At 27.5% G+C, this 22,333-nt stretch overlaps 1 protein-coding gene across 1 annotated transcript in view; it reads left to right on the top strand.

Annotated features, from left to right (window-relative positions):
- LOC117174775 (UDP-glucuronosyltransferase 2B33-like) overlaps nucleotides 1-22,333 on the top strand; it is a 36,977-nt gene that overhangs the window by 9,500 nt on the left and 5,144 nt on the right. The window contains exons 2-7 of the mRNA XM_033364131.1: nucleotides 3,307-3,377; nucleotides 3,448-3,543; nucleotides 6,975-7,117; nucleotides 10,710-11,023; nucleotides 13,207-13,426; nucleotides 20,881-21,100. Coding sequence (XP_033220022.1) covers nucleotides 3,307-3,377; nucleotides 3,448-3,543; nucleotides 6,975-7,117; nucleotides 10,710-11,023; nucleotides 13,207-13,426; nucleotides 20,881-21,100 — 1,064 coding nt within the window. The remainder of the gene's footprint in view (nucleotides 1-3,306; nucleotides 3,378-3,447; nucleotides 3,544-6,974; nucleotides 7,118-10,709; nucleotides 11,024-13,206; nucleotides 13,427-20,880; nucleotides 21,101-22,333) is intronic.

The raw sequence follows: 22,333 nt of genomic DNA on the forward strand, positions 1-22,333 counted from the left end.
GAACAATTATCATGCCTAACTTAAATTAATTATTATCTCACTAACTGAAAACGGGATACAAAGATTAAGAGTTCAGAAAAAATTTCAACTTGTTAACACTTATCTAAGAGAAGGTAGTTATAAACATTAATACATTGTTTAAACAATTCTATTTGTTGACTTACATTATTTATTACTTTAATAAGTGAAAAAAGGTAAAAACTCCAAAATTTAAGAACAAAACACAATTATCTAGCATTAATAAGAAAAAAAAGATGTATTCAATAATAATTTGTTTAAACAATTATTTTTTCTTATTTTAATTAATTATTCATTCACTCCAAGCGAAAAGTGGACAAGTAGTTACAAATTTCAAACAATACACAACTTTCTAGCTTTTTTCAAATGAAGCATTATTAATAATAATGATAAATTCTTTAAAAAATTAATTTCTTAACTTTAATTAATTATATACATCACTTTAATTGAAAATTGGAAAAAAGTGGGAATTTTTTTTAAAAACTTCAATTTTCTGGCATTATTCTAAGGGAATATTACTAAAAATAATAATAAATGATTTACAGAAATATGTTAATTGACATTAATTAAGAATTGCTTCAAAGTAATTGAAAATTTGACAAAAACTGGACAGATTTAGAAAAAACTTCGACTTTCTAATTCTATTCTTAGAGAACATTACTAAAAACAAAAATAAATTGTTAATAGAATTCATCTATACATCTCCTTATTAGATTAAAGTAGTATTTCACGTATAGAAAACCATTATTATTTTTAAAACTGCAAAGAACTTATATTTAGCGCTAAAATTTATAAAACCCATTTTTTACACATGGTGTTTGTTTGGGATCCCATAGAACAGACTTACGAGGTTGATACTTAAAAGTAATATTTTATTCGTATTATACGGCTAATTTATAAAGAGAAATGTTGAGTTTTAAATCAATTTGACTAATATTGACGATTCTGAATAAAATTTACAAAGACGTCCTTTTTCTTATCGCAAATATGTTTTAAACATTGTGGGGATTGCGCCCCACGAAGAAGAAGTATGGAATAGTCTTAACTTATTATTCATTGTTCGATAATCGTTTATAGAATAGAATAAAATAGAATACAATATAATACAATAGAACCGAATAAAATAAAATATAATGGAATATAATAGAACAGAATGGAATAGAATGGAATAGAATGAAATAGAATGAAATAGAATGAAATATAATGGAATAGAATGGAATAGAATGGAATAGAATGAAATAGAATGGAATGGAATGGAATAAATTGGAATAGAATAGTTTAGAACAGAATGTAATGGAATGGAATGAAGTAATACTGAATATAACTGAATACTCAACCAGAAAAGAATAATTTCCAACCAAAAAGTTGCATTTCCATTGAATAAAAAATTACTCAAACAGATTAATTTTTAAACAAACAAAAAAAAGTTCCAAAAAATAATTCAATTTTCTGTTTAAAAAGATTTCAGTTGACTTCTACGATTAAAATATACATTTTTAACCAAAAGTTTCTAAACCAAAAATGATGAATTTTTAACAAAATAGTTCAATTCTCTATAAAAAAGTTGCACTTTTACTCAAGGAAAGATAAAACTTGTACTAAAACATGCGAACTTTTAATAAAAAGCGACAAATATTTTGTTATAAAGTTGAACTTTAGTCCAAAAAAAGTTTAAGTTCATTTTCTAATACCGAAATATAAATTTTAACAAAAAAGTTAGTTTTTTACGAAGTATTTAAATTTTTAACGAAACAGTAGAGTTTCAACCAAAAAGTATCACTTTAAAACAAAACAGTTTAATTTTCAATCAATGAGTTGCTTTTTTATGAAAAAAAAATTCTCTTGGCATAAATGAATATTTAATTAAATTTGAAAAAAATCAAAGTTGAATTTTCATGTAGAAAATATTTCAGTTCTTTTTTCAACGCTAAGACATTAAATTCAAACAAAAAGTAAAGTTTCTACGAAATAGTTAAATTTTCAACAAAACAGCAAAACTTTTGTATCAAGAAATATGACTTGTCAACAAAATCGTTGAAATTTTAACCAAACAGTTGCATTTTTATCCGAGAAATATTTAATTTCTGCTAAAGCCGGTGAATTTGAAAATAAAAAGAGAAATATTCAAGAAAAATGATATTTTCCTATAACAGATGAATAAAAACAAACTTAAAAAAATAGGTAAAGTTTCATTGTAACAGTTCCATTTTTATCGGAGAAAAATGAAAAATTTTTTAACATAGGTTAAACAAAAAGTACATTTTCTCAAAAATAGTTCAGTTTTCAACAAAACCCTTGCTATTTTATACAAAAAGGATGCAATATTTCGATTTAAAAATATGAACTCTTAAATCAAAAATACAAATTTTGAGAAAAATAGTTTTCTTGAAAAAAAAAGATTTTAGTTAACTTATCAGCAACAAAATTTGAATTTAAAAAAAGATTAATTTTCTACGATAAGAATGGAATTTTTAACCTAAAAAGCCGAATTTTTAACGGAACAGTTGAACCTGAAACCAAAAAGGATGCCCTTTTAAAAATATTCGCTCAATTTTCTAACAACCAATAAAATTTATAAATAAAAAGATAATCTTCAGGCGCAAGCTTTTACGAATCTGCCAAAATTACGTACACGATTTAATGATCTAACTTTCCCTTACCGTAACAAATCTTAACAAAATGTCTAGACCCCCCCCCCCCTGAGCTCTTACGTAATTTAAGTACAGTGAAACCCTTTAATAGCCCTCCCTTCTATAGCCCTTCCGAGAATTGATGCCGCGCCGTAGTTAGGTAAAACAGGAACTACGTGGGGTGCGCGGGGTCTGCAGCTGTCACTCACGCGTGAACAAATAAAAGCGGATCGGGCTGTAATGAGTTAGTTCCCACCTATTGTCAGCCCTAAAATCGGTGTTATAGAAGAGTTTTACTTTATGGTTAGTCAGCTACTTAAAATCTCTTTTTCTTGCCTTGATTTTAACAAAGAATCTTTCAGGTTTCATCTTCCAGGTGTAATCTTTTAGGTTCTATCTTCCAGATGTAATCTTCCAGATGTAAAATTCCAGATGTAAAATTCTAGAAGTAAACTTCCAGATGTAAACTTCCAGATGTAAACTTCCAGACGTAATTTTCCAGATTTGACCGTCCAGATGTAATTTTGTTTCTAGGTTGAGAACAAAATGAATTATTTGGAATTATTCTAATTGACTTTCAACTCAAAACAATTATTTGTAATCTATATATTTTCTGAGCTAAAATTGTGCAATGTCATATAATTTTTTCTTCTTCCAGAAACCTACTAAAAATTATGTAGACGTGGATGTATCTTTTACGTATCGCACTAAAGACTGCACAAAACTAAGGTTACTACACAAGTTACTACATAAAATTTGTCTCCTTTAATTAATTTAATATTTTAATTTTCCATTGCAGGTTTATTGATGCCTTTTCAATTTTAAAAGAGAATATGGACGAATCCAATAAATTATGCGAGGAACAAATATCGAGCACAGCAGTGCAGAAACTAATGTAAATTCAAATTTATTCGTATAAGATTTATTTTATGATTTAATAAATAAAAACTCTTACTGATTTGATTTACTAAACCAATTTTCATTGATCTTTTAGGGTGCATCCACATATTAGGTGACCCTTTAAAGAGGGGATTAACAAGGGGTTAACAAGGGGGTTAACAATTTTTACTAACACGTGACACTTCACCGAAAAAAAAAATATATAATTTAAATCCATGTCGATACATTAAACAAGAATATCATCGACACAATAAATAAAAACTATTTGCTTTTTTAACCAAATGGTTGAATTTTTCGGTCGGAAAGACGAATTTACGAAATAAATAGATTTTCAATTAGAAGAAGATTATACAACCAAACAGTTAAATATTCCACTGGAAAACATAAGTTTTCAACAAAGAATGAAACAGTTAAATTTTTAATTTGAAAAATTACTTTTTAACAAAAAAACTAAAACCCAAAAAAATGAATTTTACTAAAAAAAAGACGAATTTCCGACTAAATTGTTGAATCCTCGCCCAAAATGTGGATTTTCCAACTAACAGTAAAACTTTTAAATAAATAGTTTAAATGTTAACCAAATAGTTTATCTTACCTCAAAAATAGTTGCTTCTACCCAGTTGTTGCATTTTTAAACCAAAAAGATATTTTTAGAAGACCGTTGAATTTTCAAAAGGAGAAGTAGAATCTTCGAGAATAGAGTTCAGTTTTAACCAAGAAAAATTAATTTTCTACTACAATAGTTCAATTTGTAATTCTAAAGTACAAATTTTCACTCACAGAACTGAATTTTTTAGAAAAAAAATAATTGGAACAATGTGATTGAATTTTAAACAAAATAATTAAACTTTCAAGAAAATAGTTAAATTTTTTACCAAATATCTGAAGTTTCAACCAAGAAGATTAATTTTTTACCACAAGATAAAATGTCAACCGAATACATGAATTTTTAACCAAGTATTCGAATTTGTAAATAAAAAATACAAGTTTTCAACAAAATATGGAATTTTCAAATTTTCAGTCTAAATAATTAGATTTTAACAACAACAAATTTTAACAAGTTAAATTTTACTAAAAAGGATTGGCTTTTAATTAAATTTTAGAATCCTAAACCAAAATAATGAATTTTCAACAAACAAGATTAATTTTTGAACAGAATAGACGATTTTTTTTGAAAAATCCGTGAATTTTCTAAAAAATAGTTTTCATTTTTAATGAATGAAAGATCAATTTTGAAGCGAAACTAGATAAGTTAAATTTCCAGAGAAGAAAAAGTAAATTTCAATCAAAGTTTCCACTGAATTTTTAAATTTTTTAATCCAAAAAGACCAATTTCCAAAAATAAATTTGAATTTTCGACACAAAAAATATGAGCTTAACGAAAAAGTTACATTTTCAACTAAATAATTAAAATTTTAACAATATAGTTAAATTTTCTACCAAATAACTGACTCTTAAAATTAGAAGATTAATTTTTTACCAAAAGCTGAATTTTCAGCCAAAATTTCAAACTAGAATAGATAAATATTTACCAAATAAGATTAATTTTTAACTAAATAAACAAATTTTCAGCAAAATAGTTAAGTTGTTGAAATAAAAAGTGGAATAATTTAGAATTTTAAAATTTCAATTTGCAAATAAAAAAAATTAAGTTTCAACGAAAAATAAAATTAACGAGCTTTTAGTTTGAAAAATTAATTTTTTACAACAATAAAAAATGAATTTTCAAACAGTTAAATTCGACCAGAAAAATTCTCAAAAATTAAAAATAATGTACGTCTAACAATTTTTTGATTTTGCTCATTGAATTCCTTTTTTTAATTTCAATATTTAACCAATTTTTTTTATAATAATTATATTTTTAACCAAACATAGAATTGTTGAATTTCTAAGCAAAAAAATGCATTTTTAATTAAGATTTTATTTGTCTTACAAAATAGTTTAATTTTTCACCAAATATTTAATTTTTAACAATAATTGAATTTTTAGCCAAATAGTTTAATTTTCTACCAAATTATGGAATTTTAAGCCAAAAAGACAAATTTTATTAAAAAAAGTTCATATTTAACCCGCAAAATATAGATTTTTAACAAAATAATTAATTTGCGAACGAACTTAACAAAGCCTTTGAGGTCATATATTAGATCAATAATGTTTTAATTTAAAATAAAAAACAATTGAATGCGGTCGGCAAATACAATTTTTAAAAAATACAGTTTTTCAACTAGAAGAGATCAATTTTAATTATTATCAATTTCGAACCAAAATATGAATAATTAAATATGCGCACAAAAAAATAATTTTAAATTAAGAAAGACAAATAGATTTTCAGATAAATGGTTTAATTCTTCACCAAATGATTTTTTTTATGTTTACGAAATAATTTTCTTTTTCAACAAGAAGTGAATTTTCTACTTAATAGCTGAATATTTTAATCATTTAATAAAATATTCTCCTCAGAAAAGACAACTTTTTAACAAATACGGTTGGCTTTTTCAGACAAAAGCATTAATCTTCTGGAAAATGGTTAAATTTTCAGTTCGATTTTTAAACAAATGTTTTATTTTTCTTACAATATAGTTTAATTTTCAACCAAAAAGTTCATTATCAAAAACATTCAATTTTCAATCAAAAATATTATTATGTAGGCAAAAAAATTAATTCTCTAAAAAAGCGAATTTTCAGAAACAGATACAATTTTAGCCAAAGAGGAGAATTTTTACTTAAGTTGTGAATATTCAATAAAAGAGTGAATTTTCAATAAAAGAATTTAGAATTTAACCCAATATTTGAACTTTTATAAAAAAAAAAAATATGTTACAAAAAAAAATTTTCCTGCAATTGTAAAATTTTAGGACCAGACAAACGATTCTTCGTTATTCTTATTTAATTTCCCAAAGATTCCAACTCGATATCGCGTTTTGTGTGAACGTAAAATGGGTTTAAATGAAAATGTAAACCAAAATTTGTAAGTTACGGTCACATCGCCTTAAATTATATCTCTTTTTTTGAAATGAAAGTGGTATATACAGTATAGCTATACTACTGTAGAAGTTTAGCTATGGGGCTATGTCACCAGTTACCGACCAAGAAAGGTAACGTTCTATGCTAAGTTACCGACTCTAGACAACTACCATCGGTCGTTAATGTAGACTTATCATCGATCGGTAAGTAATTTCGTAGCCGTATAGCTATACTACTGAAGTAGAAATAATTTAGTTAAAAGTATTCAAATACTAGTATCACAATTCTTTACAAGTAGGGCGGAGATAAAAAATCATTAAAAATAGCATCACGTACTACGTGGACGCTCCTTATATAAAGTAACCAAATAAATAAATTTATTTAATAACAAAAAAATTCTAATGGTGTTAAAGTTTTCAAGATTTAATCTAAATCTTTTCTTTTGCTTCCTTTATATTCCAGAAGCGGCAAAGAAACTTTCGACGTTATGATCATAGAACAATTGTGGTTTCAATGTTATTATGCCTTGGTGAAACGATATAACTTTCCGGTTCTAATAGGGTTTTTGAGTGTCGGTAATTTACCATACGCCATGGATTCTGTAGGTAGGTACTTTTAATTGAAATTAAAATTAATTATTGATTACTTATTATTATTATTGTTGTTGTTATTATTATTATCATATCTGTTGTTGGAAAAATGAAAAAGGAAATTAGAGTGCATGTCAAATTTGAATTAGTCAAAAAAGCCCGAGTCGCGATCAATTTAGACTGTTTCAAACAATACAATTTAAAGTACTGGCAAATAAGTTAAAACTTAAGAAAACGTTCAAAGAATACGTTTTTTTAAGAAAAAATTTTGTCTTCGATTGTTTTTAAAAACGCAATTTAATTTTCAACCTACAGAAGTAATTTTTCAATCTCATGATTGAATGATTAAGAAAGAAAAATTATTTGTCAATCGAACAGCTTCATTTACAAACAGTTGAACTCTCGAGTGAATGGAAAAAAAAATTTTTAAATCTGATTGAATTTTTAAAATATTTTTAAATTTTTAGGCCAAGAGAAATTTTTAAGAAGACAGTTGCAATTGCAACAAAACAAGTTAATTCTGAACAGAATAGTTGATCTTTCAACCAAATAGATGAATCATTAACTAATAAAAGAAAGTTCCAACAAATCAGTTTAACTTTTAACTAAGTAATCGAATTTTTGATTTGAAAAAATGTCTACCAAAAACATAATATTTTATAATTTAACTTACAAATATTTTTAATTCTAGAAGTGAGACAGTTGAATTCAACAATGAGTAAAAAGAAAAATAGAATTTCAATCAAATTTTTGAATTTCGAAACCAAAAAAGTGGATTCTCTAGAAAAGAGTAAAAATTTAAATCCGCAAATATTAATTTTCAACAAAAAAAAGTTTTGTTCTTCCAAATAGTAAAATTTGTTACGAAATAAGAACATTTTCAACAGAGATAGACGAACTTTTAACAAAAAATTCAAAATTTTAACTCAAAAAGTCCAATTTTCTGAAAAATAGTCCATTTTTAAGCATATAGTCGACCAAGTAGTTGAGCTTTCAATCAAAAAAAATGATTTTTTATTAAAAAGTACAAATTTACAACAAAGTACATAAATTTTTAACCGAATCGTTTAATTTTTAACTAAAAACTATCTATTTTTAATCAGAAACGAAAAGTTAAATTTTTACTTAAAATAATTAGTTTTCACACAAAACAAACGTACTTACAAAAGAGAGGTAAATGTTTAACTAACAAAATGAATGTTAAACAAAGTAATAGAAATTTCAATTAAATACTTGCATTTTTATTTAAAACGATCAATTTTTTTTACCAAATATGGAATAGTTACATTTTTAGTACGAAAGATGATTTTCAATGAGCAAAAAAAATAATTTAGAACAAAATAGTTAAATTTTCAAACTAGGAGATTTATTTTGAACTAATAAAATGAATATTTAAAATAGTGGTTTATCTTGTAATCAATTAGTTGAATTGTCAAACAACAAGATTAATTTCGTACTGAAAAATGCGAATTATAACAAAATACATAAATTTTCAACTAAGCTTTGAATTTTCAACTAAAACTTGTCAATTTCCAACCAGAAATGAAAAGATTGAATTTTTATTTTAAAAAATTTATTTCTAACAAACAGGAAAAAAAGAAATTAATAATAGAAAATAGTTAAATTTTTGAATGAGGAAATTGGTATTAAACTAACAAAATTAATTTTTAACAAAGTAATAAAATTTCTTCCAAATAGTTGAATTTTTGACTAAAAAAATCTTAATTTTCGACCAAAAATGGAAGTTAAATTTTTAGTTAAAAAAAATTCGTTTTTAACAAGAAAAAAGAAAATTAAAAGACAATATTTAAATTTTTAAACCAGGACATTTATTTCAAACTAAAAAAATAAATATTTAACAAAGCAGTTTATCTCCTAACCAAGTAGTTAAACTTCGTAGCAAAAAGTAGTACAAAAGTTAACCAAATAGATGAATTTTTCACTAAAAAAGATCAATTATCGACCAAAAATGATATAGTTAAATTTTCATTTCAACAAGTTTAATTTCAATAACAAAAAACGAATTTTCAACAAAATATTTACAGTTTGAATCTAGAAATTTTTTCTGCAATGAATAAAATTAATTTTTAACAAAATACTTCAATTTTCAACCAAGTATGAACTTTTAACCAGAAAGTTTAATTGTCTACAAAAAAATACAAATTTACAACAAAATACATAAATTTTAAACAAAATAATTAAATTTTCAACTAAATATTATCAATTTTCAATCAAAAATGAAAGATTGAAATTTATAGTTAATAAAATTAGTTATAGAATCGAAAAACCGTATTGAAAAAAAATGAATGAAATATTCAACTAATAAAATGAATGTATTACCCAATTTTCAACCAAAAAAGAGAAATTCTGAATGGAAATTTGATCATTGATTTCCCACAAAAAAGATCAATTTTCGTTTAACAGTGGATCAGTTAAATTTTCAGTGAAGTAACTTAATTTTCAAATTAAAAAGACACGAATTTCACAACAAAAAGACGAATTTTGAACAAAATATTTCAACTTCAATCCAGGAATATAAATTTTTAACTGTTAAAATTAATTTTTCACAAAATAGTTCAGTTTAAAATGAAGTAGATAATTTTTTAATTGAGAAATTAATTCTAAAAGAAACATGTAATAGTTAATATTTTAACCGAAAAAAGTTTGATTTTTCATTAAAAAAACAGTTTAATTAAACCATAATTTAACTAAAATGATGAAGATTAAAACAAATTATTCTGCTCGAAAAGAGTTCAGAATTTTACCAAATATTTAAATTTTCAACCAAAAACTTTATTTTTATTTAAAAAGATTTATTTTCTACAAAAACTGAATAATCAACAAAAAAAAACGAATTTGACACCAAGTTTTTGAATTTTAAACTAAAATAAGTAAATTTGCAACAAAAAATGGAATAGTTAGATTTTCAGTTAAAAACTCATCATTGATTCAAAAACTAATTTTCAAACAAAAATAAAATAAATTTTTAACAAAATAGTTCAATTGCCAACTAAAAAGATGGATTTTTTAAACATCAAATAAACATTCAACCACGTTCTTAAATGTATGACAAAAACGATTAATTAAGACAAAATAGTTGCAGTTCAAACAAGATAATTAAATTTTTAATCAAATGCTCGAATTTTTATGCAAAAGAAATAATTTTCTGAAACAAAAATATAAAATGAGACTTTTCAATTAAAAATGATTCGGCTTCAAAAAATGTTGGCTTTTCTTATTGGGTTTTATTGAATCAATTCGCATTGAAGCGAAGAAGTCTAATGAAATCAGTCTCATTAAATGAGATCAATTTTGACTAATTTTAATTAAAATATCCAATTTTCATATTTATAACGGAATTTAAGCGAATAATCTTATTTTTATTAACCAGTGTATTGATTGATGTCTGGTGTGCAATACTAAATAGTTTCGATTACTCCTCTAATATTCGGAGAAACGAGAAAGCATCTGTTCAACACGGATTCGTAGCGTTCCGGTTTCAAATCCTGCCTGAGGCAGATTTTTTATCGTTTCTCCAAATACTAGAACATTGTTTGACACTATTAAATATTAAACCTAAAAATTTTATAACTGAAATTTATTTTAGGAAATCCAGATGATCCACTATTAAATCCTGATATGGCATATTCATTCAGTGACAAAATGTCATTGGTCGAAAAATTTTGGAACGTGGTATATACAACATGGACTAGATTGTATCACAAATTTGTTCATTTACCACGTGCTCAAAAAATAGCTGAGAAAATTTCACCTGGAACATCTGTTTTTGAGATTGACAGAAACTTTAGTTTAGTAATTCTCGGGAATAACCACATCTTTGGATACCCAAAACCATTGTTACCTAATATTATAGAAGTTCATAGTTTGCAGATAGGTGACCATCCTGGAAATTTACCGCAAGTAGGAACTTTTTTAATTAACAAAAATAAATTTTGTTTACATTTTTTATAATTTATTTAAAAATTAATAAGCTTTCCAAGTTCTTATAGATGCTTAAAAACTTTAAAACTTCAAAATATGTAAAAAAAAGAATATGGAAGATTTCAAAACAATTTTACAATTATTTCAGGATTAAAAGAATATGAAAACGTATAATTTTTTTTTTTAAATTTGAAATTTCAAAAGTTTTGAAACAATTTTAGAATTATTTTAAATCTTGAAAGATTTTTTATTTTTATGAATTGATTTTCAGAGAATATTTTTAAATGTTTTTAATGAGCCAAATGATTTACAAGCTAAAAGTTACTTTGAACCTCATTTTTTCTTTCATTTCATTGTAGAGCGTCACCGTGAATTCATAACAATTCCTAACAATTCATAACAATCCATTCTTACTTTTTAATGTATTCTATAATTTTAAGTTATTTCCCGTGCATAAATTTTTATCTGGCCCTGATCGGGGCCAGACCAGTCCAGATCGGGTCCCGATCGGGAATTCTGGTCGGAGCCAGATCGCGGATGAAACGCACGCCCAGATCGGGGCCAGTTCGGGACACCCGATCGGTACACGATCAGTCTCATTATTATCCATTCGTGAATTTCACGAATGGAGATTTAATATAAGTAAACTCGAAACTATCGAACGGTCCTCTCCTTTCAAAGGCCACCGTAATATTTTGAATTTCCAATTAGGTTATTTTAGTTTAAAATTAAAGTCCGACATGCACGAAAAGAAGATTTTTCAGACTACAAAATTTAATTATACTTTTGAGAAATGTAAGATTATTGTAAATGGTATCAGTTTCGAGGAGAAGGTTAGTTTATTATAAAAAAAATTGATGACAACCAGAAATATTTTAATTTACAATTTCAATTTCTCGATACAAAATTTTGTTTATAAAACTTCTTAACAAATTACAAAAACTTTTTTTGCAAAAAGATTTCCTACAACTTGAAATTTTCGAATGCTTCCAAAGAAACCCAGTGGGAAATAACCTATGATTTCCGATTTATTAACATTTTACTGTGAAGAAGTTCAATTTTGTGTCAATTGCATTACTTTTTGAGAAATTCGAGAAGGTGGTTGTAGATAATATATTTGCCGAAAAATTGAGCTATAATTTATTATATCGTTTCATTTATTCAAGTCTGTTAAGAAGCAATATAGACCAAACAACTTTTAAACAAAAATGAAAAGTTTTTAATTAAATATTTCTGGTTATTTTAAATATTATTTACAGAATATGCATTCAATTAATTTTTATTATTAATTATTAATTTGGACCTAATGGACATTTTTATAAGTTGAAATTTCATTGTTTAAGGCAAAAAAAATAACTTTGTTAAGCATTTTAAACTTTGCGCGAAACCAATTAGGTGCCGAATGCGACGCATGCGCAATTGAGTAACTAGCTCTGGTTGGAATCCCTACACAATTGGCATTTTGCATTTTGATTGAAAACAAAAGAACTTGACAAATTTCATCATATAATATTCTTTGACTCATCTAATGGTAAACATACTAATTTTACCAGAAACAATTTAATTAATTATTAATGTATTTGAGGTTAGGTTTTAATGAGCCCGCAGAGTGTAATTACTTACTCTCATCTTTCTCGCGAAGGTTTCGAGGTATACTGGCTGGTGTTTGGTGTCTCCGAACACGTGGCTTACTCGCATTATGCATTTTTATTCATTGATAGAATATTATAAACGAGTAGCATATATACAAATTTCACTGCACTATCAGAAACATCAAGCAGCACTAGTTCTTCGAGCGCATACAGATGGCGTTTCAGTAGGAAATCGGTCTGACCCGATGGGGCCCAGGTATGGGCCACAGAGTTCTACCGATCAGGGCCAGATCGGAAAATACGATCGGGGCCAGATCGGAATTAGGTTGGAAATCGGGCGATTTCTGCACGAGTTGTACCATTTTATTTTGATAAACCCAATTGGATTTTCCTTGTCCCAGTATTAACTTATTTTGTGTCCCACTTAAGAAATAGCCCAAAATTATTGTGGTTTAATATTGCAAAAATTAAATTTTAAAATAGAAGCGTTTGCTTTCAACAAAAAAATATCTTTTCTTACCCTCTGGTTACGTGTTTTTTTGTATGTATTCATAAAAAATTCAATTTCAGGAGATTCAAGAGTTTCTGGACAACGCGAATGAAGGAACCATCTATTTCTCTTTGGGCTCAAATTTGCAGACAAGCCAGCTACCGACTGGTGCTTTGACCGCGTTGTGCGATGCACTCAGCTCAGTGAAGCAAAGAGTTCTGTGGAAACATAGCGAAATCCTGTCCGTTCAGTCGAAAAACATCAAATTTGTAAAATGGGTGCCTCAGCAAGCAGTTTTAGGTTCGATACTTAATCTTCAAATCTGCTGAAACTTACTTCTTTCCTCTTGCACATTATTTCACTATTATATATTAAATTTTATCCTTGCTATTTTATAGAGTGCCCTATTTCAAAATAATTTTTTTTGTATTCAGGTTAGGCGTTTAAGGATGTACACTATGTACAAACAATCTCAAAAGTTGCCTACATTAAAAATGATTTGGAAAATCGACAAAAAAAGATCTACTATTAATTTCTGTAAATCTTGATGGAGGCCTTTAAGCACACTTCAGAAAAAAATAATTCAGGTTGAAATTTCTTATTTAACAGTATTTATTTCAAGGTTTAGTTTTTCCTTTCTCTTTAGGTAGAAGTTTCAATTTTTATTTAATCCTAATGATCAAGGCTTCATTCTATTCTTTGAAGGATTCTCTACCATTCTATTTGTGTGGTGTTAATTAAAATTTAAACATGATTGTTTATAACAATAATTACTGTATGATTTCTCAATTATTTTTTTTTAATAAAATCTACCGACATAGAAATTTATAGAATCCTACGAAGAATAAAATCAGACCTTAATCAATATATTTAAATAAAAATTGTAACTTTTCCCTAAAGAGGAAGGAAAAACTAAACGTTTAAATATCTACTGTTAAATAAACAATTTTAACCTGAATGATTGTTTTCTTAAGTGTGCTGAGAAGCCACCATCAAGATTTACAGAAATTAATAGTGGATCTTTTTTTGTTGATCTTATCAATTATTTTTAAGATAGGCAACTTTTAAGATTTACATTTTTTAGATCAAAATACAATTCCGGGTGAACCTGTGGACCAATTTGAATGTTTCTTTTTAATATGGTAAAATTTCAAATAAAGTTGTTGAGTCTGATTTTTAATTTAGTTTTTCAATTTTTTTATAAATAAATATAACCAAAAAATGGCCATTTTTTCTATTTGACATTCCCGGTGCTCGTCAATAATAGGTAAATTGATCTAATTGTCGAAGTTTCATAGATTTACATTATATAAAGATATTTCATCATGATACAATGGACAAAAAAATGTTATAAACAAATTAATTGTTGAACATGTGTTTTCTATAATTTTTGATAATTTAACTTTGTTTAAATATGTTGCAAGAAATTTGAATGGAAACAATATTTTAATGAAAAAAAATTCTCTCAAGACTATTCTTGTTAATATTATAAACAAATTTAATAAACAAATACGTTATTTAGGCATTTGTCGCTAGAAAAATTCGTTTTTTATGTAACTTTTTTCAAATTAGGAACTTCATGATAATTTTAGAAGACTCATAATTTTGTTGATAAATTTTACGATTTTTTAAACAAATTTATTTTTAAAATTCATTATTTGGGCATTTGTGGACGGAAAAACTAGTTTTTTCAATGTCAATTCTTTTAATTGTTAACTTTACTATAATTTCAGTAACATTCATAATTAGTTGATTAATTTTATGTCTTTGTTAAACAAATTTAATTTGAAAATGGATTGTTCGGGCGTTTGTCGACGTAAAACCTCGTTTTTCATTCACATCCAGTACTTTTAATTTCAGAAAAAAGTTCTTTTTTCCATTCAGCATTCAAAGTTGTCCAACAGAATAGGGATTGAATACAAGAAATGATTAAACAATACATTTAATAATTGTTATAAATAAATTATGTAAGATATGAAAAGTGAGTGAAAGAAGAACTTTCTTCAGGCTCGTGAGAGTCCCGACTTTTCATATGTTATACAATTTATTTATAACAATTATTAAATGTATTGTTTAATCATTTCTTGTATTAAATCCCTGTTGTGTTGGCCAACTTTGAATACTGAATGGAAAAAAAGAACTTTTTCTGAAATTAAAAGTACTGGATTTGAATAAAAAAACGAGTTTTTACGTCGACAAATGCCTCAATAATACATTTTTCAATTGCCTGAATAATGCATTTGTTTATTAAATTTGTCCAAAATACTAACAAGAATAGTCTCAAGAAAATTTTTTTTGATTGAAATATTGTTTTTATTTAAATTACCTGCAATATAACTTAAAAAAGCAATTAATTATTGAAAATTATAGAAAACACATTTGCAACACATAATTTTCTTATAAAATGTTGTTTTGTTCATTGTTTCATGATGGAAAATCTTTATATAAAGTAAATCTATGATTACAACAATTTTCTTATTATTGGCGAGCACCGAGAACGTCAAAAAGAAAAATTTGTCATTTTTTTCGCAATATTTATTTATTTATAAAAAAATTTTAAAACTAAATTAAAAATCAGGCTTGACAGCTTTCTTAGAATTTTTATCAGCTTTAAAAAAAACATCTAAATCGGTCTACAGATTCAGCTGGAATCACCTTTAAAATCACATTAAATTAACATGGGGAAATTTTGAATTTTCCAAAAATTGAACTCATTTGTTTGAACAAATGTAAATTATTGATACAATTATTTATTCCCAAAAATGTAAAAAATAATCGTATTTTCTGATTGAAATGTAATTGTTTGTCATTTTTTGGAGTTGTAAAATTTTCTAAGAGCATTATGTAATTATTTAAACAATTATGAATTTTCTATTTTCAAAATTTCTAAGTTTTAGTATCAAATTCATGTAATTTTCTAATAATTTGTCATTGTGGGTATTAAATTAATCTTTTTAAAAAATTTATCTGTTTTGTTCTGGATTCAACTATTTTTTCATACATTCGTTTTTTTGTTTTGGTTCAGTAAAATAGCAGAAAATTCTCTTTTTTTGATTCAATAAAAAAGGTGGAAAATTTTATTTTTTTTTTTGTGTTCAATAAAAACCAAAGAAAATTTTACTTTTTTGTTGAAAATTAATTTTTGAAACTAAAAATGCAACAATTCCATTTTTTGTTGAAAATTCGTCTTTTTGGGAAGAATAATCTTATTTTTTATAAAATGATCATCTAGGTTGAGGATTCAACTAGTTTATTTAAAAAATCATGGTTTTTAGTTCAATTTTACCAGCTGAACGTTTGTTTTTTTCGTTTAAAATTAATATTTTATAATAAAAGTGAAACTATTCCATTTTGGTTCAAAACTTATATTTTTAGTGGCAAATTATACTTAATATTTCATACACAAAATATAATAATTAAATTTATATTCATAATAATAATTAAAAGAATATTACCTAATTTAAATCTTTATTCAAAAGTTAGTATTTTTCCTTTAAAAAAATAAAGGCACTTTTCAAAGTGTTATTAAGATATTTATTGTTAAATTTCAATAAATCATCCTTTGTCTTATTAATTTTGATTAACATTTTGACCAATCTTAACAGCTTTAAAAAAGTTAAAAAATATTATTTTTTAAATTTAGTTTCTTCGTCAAATCTTAAAAAATACTGTCAAATGTTTTATTTCTCGAGGTTTACTTTTCAGTGTTTCCATAATTTCGTTTTCGTCTTATGTTATTAGGTTTCACTAAAAAAAGCTTTATGTATTCTGTAATACGCAAATCATATGATGCACATTTTGCCAAATTTTCATAATCTTACGAACAAATAAAATTATTCTTTTTTATTTTTATTTATTTAGATTTAAGAATAATTAAGCAATTTTATTACTGAAACATTGACCTCTATTCGTAATTTTTAGATTCCACAACTTAAAAAAAAATAATTCCTATAAGCACAAATCATTCACCAAATTATTTTGCCATAAGTTTCTTAATTTTAGGGTACAAACATGTGTTTGTATTTTAAAACTTTTTGGCAATGACCCTTATAAACAAAAAGAGTATGTTTTTTCATTAGAACCACTGAAAAATTTAAATTAATAGTCATGAAATCATAATAATTTTAATTTTAAGCTCTGAAAAAATCCCTCTCTACTTCCGCTGGTATTCGAACCCAGATCTTACAGGTAGCCGGTCTCTTGCTCATTAATCTTTCATTAGGCTGTCGTGAGACCAGCAATCTGTGGTACCTGAGTTCGAATCCCAACGGAAATAAAGAGACATTTTTTATAGATTTAAATTAAAACCATTCTGGTTTAGATTATATAGATCAAAAACCGCAATTACATTGACAAAAACCAATCACACTATGCTAGGCAACAAAAAACATTACATCAAAAATTAAATTGCCCTATTAAGGCTGAAGATATAATTTTAAGAAATACTTTTTTAACAAATTATTCCGAATATTTTGGATGATTTAAGTATTTCCATTTATTTACAAAATTAAAAACGCATAACGCTTATCAATGAACAATTGATCAAATTTATTAATAATCTTGAATTAGCGATATTATTAACTAACCTATCAATTCAATAAACAACAGAATATGATCGAATACACATTTTGTACAATCAAATTATATTTTTAAACAAAAATTTATTAATATTTATATTAACATAAAGATAAGGTGCTTTACTATTTTACAATCAACTCTCTCATATAATCGTATTAAAAATTTCATTAATTACACAGGACTACCAAATGGTTTCGGGAGTATGTTTGGATTCTGATAGGTATAATTTACGTTTTTGGGGATCGCTGAAGACGAATCCATTCGCAGAATTGAACCAGCACAACAGGATTTGCTGTCAATGTCAAAAAATGGGTTAAATCCTGAAGTTTTTGCATAAATTTCGTCCCCAAACCTAGAATACCCAAATTAACAAGTTCCGAACCCACAAGCCCCAAACCCACAAACCGAAACAAAAAAGCTTCAAACACACAAACCACAAATTACCAAGCTCCAGACCCACAAAAACTTGAAATACAGAATCTCCATATCCACACACCTACAAACCCCAAACTTACAACCTCAATACCCATGTCCACATAGGTAAAAACCCCAAACCCACAAACACGAAACCCACAAGCTTCATATCCACAAACCCTAAACCCACAAGCCTTATATCCACAAACTTACAAACCCCAAACCCCAACCCACAAACCCACAAATCACAAACCTACAAACCACAAATCCACAAACCACAAACCCACAAACCCTAAACCCACAAGCTCCATATCCACAAACATACAAACCCCAAAACCACGAACCCCAAACCCACAAACCCTAAACCCACAAGCCTCATATCCACAAACTTACAAATCCCAAATCCCAACCCACAAACATGAAGCGCACAAACCACAAACCCACAAACTTCATATCCACAAACGTACAAACCCCAAACCCACGAACCCCAAACCCACAAACTCACAAACCCCAAAACAGCGAACCCCAAACCCACAAACTCCATATCCACCAACTTAGAAACCTAAATCCAACAATCCCAAACCTACGAACCCAAAACCAACAAACCCAAAAACCCCAAACTAACAAACCCCAATTTCACCAACCCCAAAGTATACCAATTTCTTAATTGGTACTATGAGATGTGAGGTATTTGGGTTTGTGGAATTGAGGTTGATGGGTTTAAGGTTCGTGGATTTGTGTTTTGTATGTTTGTGGATATGGAGCTTGTGGGTTTAGGGTTTATAGGTTGGATATAGTGCTTGTGTATTTGGAACTTGTGGGTTTGGAGGTTTTTCGTTTGGGGTTTGTCGGTTTGTTGAGATAAGGCTTGTTAATTTGGGGTTTGTAGGTTTGGGGATGACATTCATGCAGAAACTCCAGGCTTTTAACCATTTTTTTTAAATTTTACTGCAAATCCTGACGTGCTGGCTCAATTCTGCGAATGGATTCGTGTTTAACGATCCTAAAAACATAAAGTATACCTATTAAAATCCCAGTAGGCTCCCGAAACCATTTTGTGGTCCTTTGTTATGAATGATAAATAAATAAAAATAAATAATCTTCAAATTACAAAAATTTATAATAAGGTGTACATGTGTCAGTGGTAGACTTTGAAATCGAATTCATTGAACAAAATAATATAAACATTCAATCGATTTAGCTAAAAATCAAACTCATTCTTATTTAAAACAATGTATATCTTTGAATTTTAATTAATTGTTACAATTTGGTATTGCCGGGCATTTAGGGAGGTTATGCGGAAGATTAGACAGATAGCGAGCATTCGCGTAGGTTGTTCAGGCACTTAGGAAGGTAGCGATTAATTAAAGAGGTTGATCTGGTATTCGAAAACATAGCAGGCATTTAGGGAGGTGGAACGTGCAGTTAGGAAGGTAGAGGCGCTTATTTAGGTTTTTAGCAGTTAGAAGAGCGAAGGGCATTTAGAGAGGTTGGTTGAATGATTAGGGTGGTAGCGGGAATTTCGGGAGGTTGTTCCAGGATACGGGAAGTTATCAGACATTAAGCGAGTTTAATCAGGTAGTTAGGAAGGTATCGGGCATTTGTGAAGTTTTTTAGGCAGTTAATTACGGAGTTTATTCAGACACTTTGAAAGATATCGCTTTTAGAGAGAGTGGGTGGCAAGTTCGAAAAGTAGAGGCATTTTAAGTAGGTTGGACGAACAGTTAGGAAGGAAGAGGAAAGCTATAAATGTTTGTTGGGCAATTAAAAAGGTAGCGGGCATTTCAGGACATTGGGCGGGAGATTAGGAAGGTAGCAGGCATGTATGACAGTAGGCAGGCAGATAGGAAGCTAAAAGGCATTTACAGAGGTTGACCGGAGGATTATGAAGGTAGCGGGCATTTATAGAGGTTGATCAGGCAGTAAGGTAAATAGCCGGGACTCAGGAAGGCTGATCAGTGAGCTAGAAATGTAGCCGGCATTAAGTAAGGTTGTTTAGGCTCTCACGAAGTAAACGGGCATTTAGGGAGGTTAGAAGGGCATTTAGAGAGGGTCTTGATTTCTGAAACAGGGGCAGTGGTGTCTAAATTTTTTACAATATAGAATAATAAACGAAAAATGGAAGATACGTTTACACAATTTTCAAATTAAATGAACAATTATTTTATATAAAGCCCAAGAGTCATGGGTAGAACATTTTGAAAAAAATGCTTTTTAAAACGCTTATGTGCAGTTGTTTCAGACAGCGGACTTCTGCAAACGAATTTTATACTTTATGCTAACATTCTTGCCATTAGAGTTGAACGCCGCTGGACCTTTTTCTGTTGAAGAAAAAGCTCAGCAGTATGTCATGTAGGGACATTTTTAAAGGAAATATAAAATGTTGCGTACTTTGTGAGCATTAAGCTCAAATACTGAGTGAATTTATTTTTGAAATGCCCTCACGTTTGGAATTTTGAAAATATTATTCTCTTTACCTACATATATCCAGATTTATGGAATCTAAAAACATTTTCTTCAGTTATTGATTTCCTCTTTAATTTGACATTTATTTCAAACAACAGTACGATGAGAAACTATATTCATCAGGGAGCCGACTTTCATGAATAGGGAGACGATCATGAAACTTTTACATTTACACTCTTTTTTTCTGAAATTCGCGAGGATTATTTTTTTATTATTATTTATAACAATTCAAATTAAAAAATAAAAGACAACCGAACTCAATTTCGATAAAGTCAAAGATTTTTCTTTTTTCGCAGCACACACGAATACGAAAGTTTACATGATGCAAGGAGGTCTTCAATCAATGCAGGAAGCTGTCCATTATGGTGTGCCCTTAATAGCAATTCCGTTCTTCGGTGATCAGAATTTCAATACCCGTAAAATTCTAGATTCCAAAATTGGCCTTTCGTTGCACGTCGATACAATGACAAATTGGTCAATTGTACACGTTTTGGATGAAATTCTAGAGAACCCGATGTAAGCTATAAGACTTTATACTATTCCTTAAAAACATTATTTTCTGTGGTTTAAAAAGTCAATAGAAAATTATTTATGTAGGAGCCATGCTCCCACAAAATAGGGAATTTTGGGCTTTTTCGAGGCTTCTTTGTGCCAGATTTAAAAAAACCACGCTGACTAAAAATTAAAATTGCGCTCTATGTAAAAACACAAATTCGAAAAAAACAAAGACAACCAGCATTTTTGGTTTATTTTAGTCTTCCGAATGCACGGAAAAAAAATCCAAAAACTAACCCCATTTTCAAGAAACCACCCCTTGCGAAAAATAAAGTCTGCAAAACAGAAAATGTATCAGATTTTGGGCTTATTTTGGGTTCCCAAATACTCAAAAAAATGGAAAAGCTACCTCTATGTATCAAAATACTAACCCACTAGTAAAAAGTTAAATCTCGGTATTTGTATTTTTGAAGAGCTCAAAAATTTGAGACTCCATTTGCACTGTGAAATTTTTAAAATATTTTTTTCTGACAATTTTTTCCTGTTAACAAGGGGCTGGTTTTCAACATTAAGGGTTGGAGCCCAAAAATCGGAGTTAATATTTTCGAGGAGCCCAAAGATCACGGACTCTATTGATACTGGAATATTTTCAAAAAGATTGAATTTTTAATTAAAACGAAGTAACTTTCTACAGACGAGTTAAACTCTCCACCAAAGAAATGAAATGTGAACGAAAAATTTAAATCTAAAAAAAAATATAAATAAAAATATGACTTTTTCAACAAAAATAAGTTTCTATGAAAAAAATTGAATTTCAGATTTCAAAAGACAAATGTTTTCAATCAAAAAGGATGATTTTTTTAAAAAAATAGTTCAATTCTCTATCAAATAGTTGCATTTCTATTCAAGAAGGATAAAATTTGTATTGAAACAGAGGAATTGTTAAGAAAACACAAAACCTCTTGTTATTAAGTTAAACTTTCATCCAGAAAGGATTTCAGTTCATTTTTCCAAATGAAAATAAAATTTTAAACAAAAAGTAAATTTTCAATGAAATAGTTAAATATTGAACAAAACAGTCGAATTTTAAATAAAAAAGTATGACTTTTTAACAAAATAGTTGAATGTTCATCCATAAAAGATTTTAGTTCTCTTTTCAACACCAAACTTTTGTGAATTTACAAAAGAACTAAGAACCCCCCCCCCAATCGTTACCCTATTCTACTCCCCTACGTTTCCCTCTTTCCCCCACTG

This window comes from Belonocnema kinseyi, chromosome 6 (genome assembly GCF_010883055.1).
Source record: "Belonocnema kinseyi isolate 2016_QV_RU_SX_M_011 chromosome 6, B_treatae_v1, whole genome shotgun sequence".
Lineage (NCBI taxonomy): Eukaryota > Metazoa > Arthropoda > Insecta > Hymenoptera > Cynipidae > Belonocnema > Belonocnema kinseyi.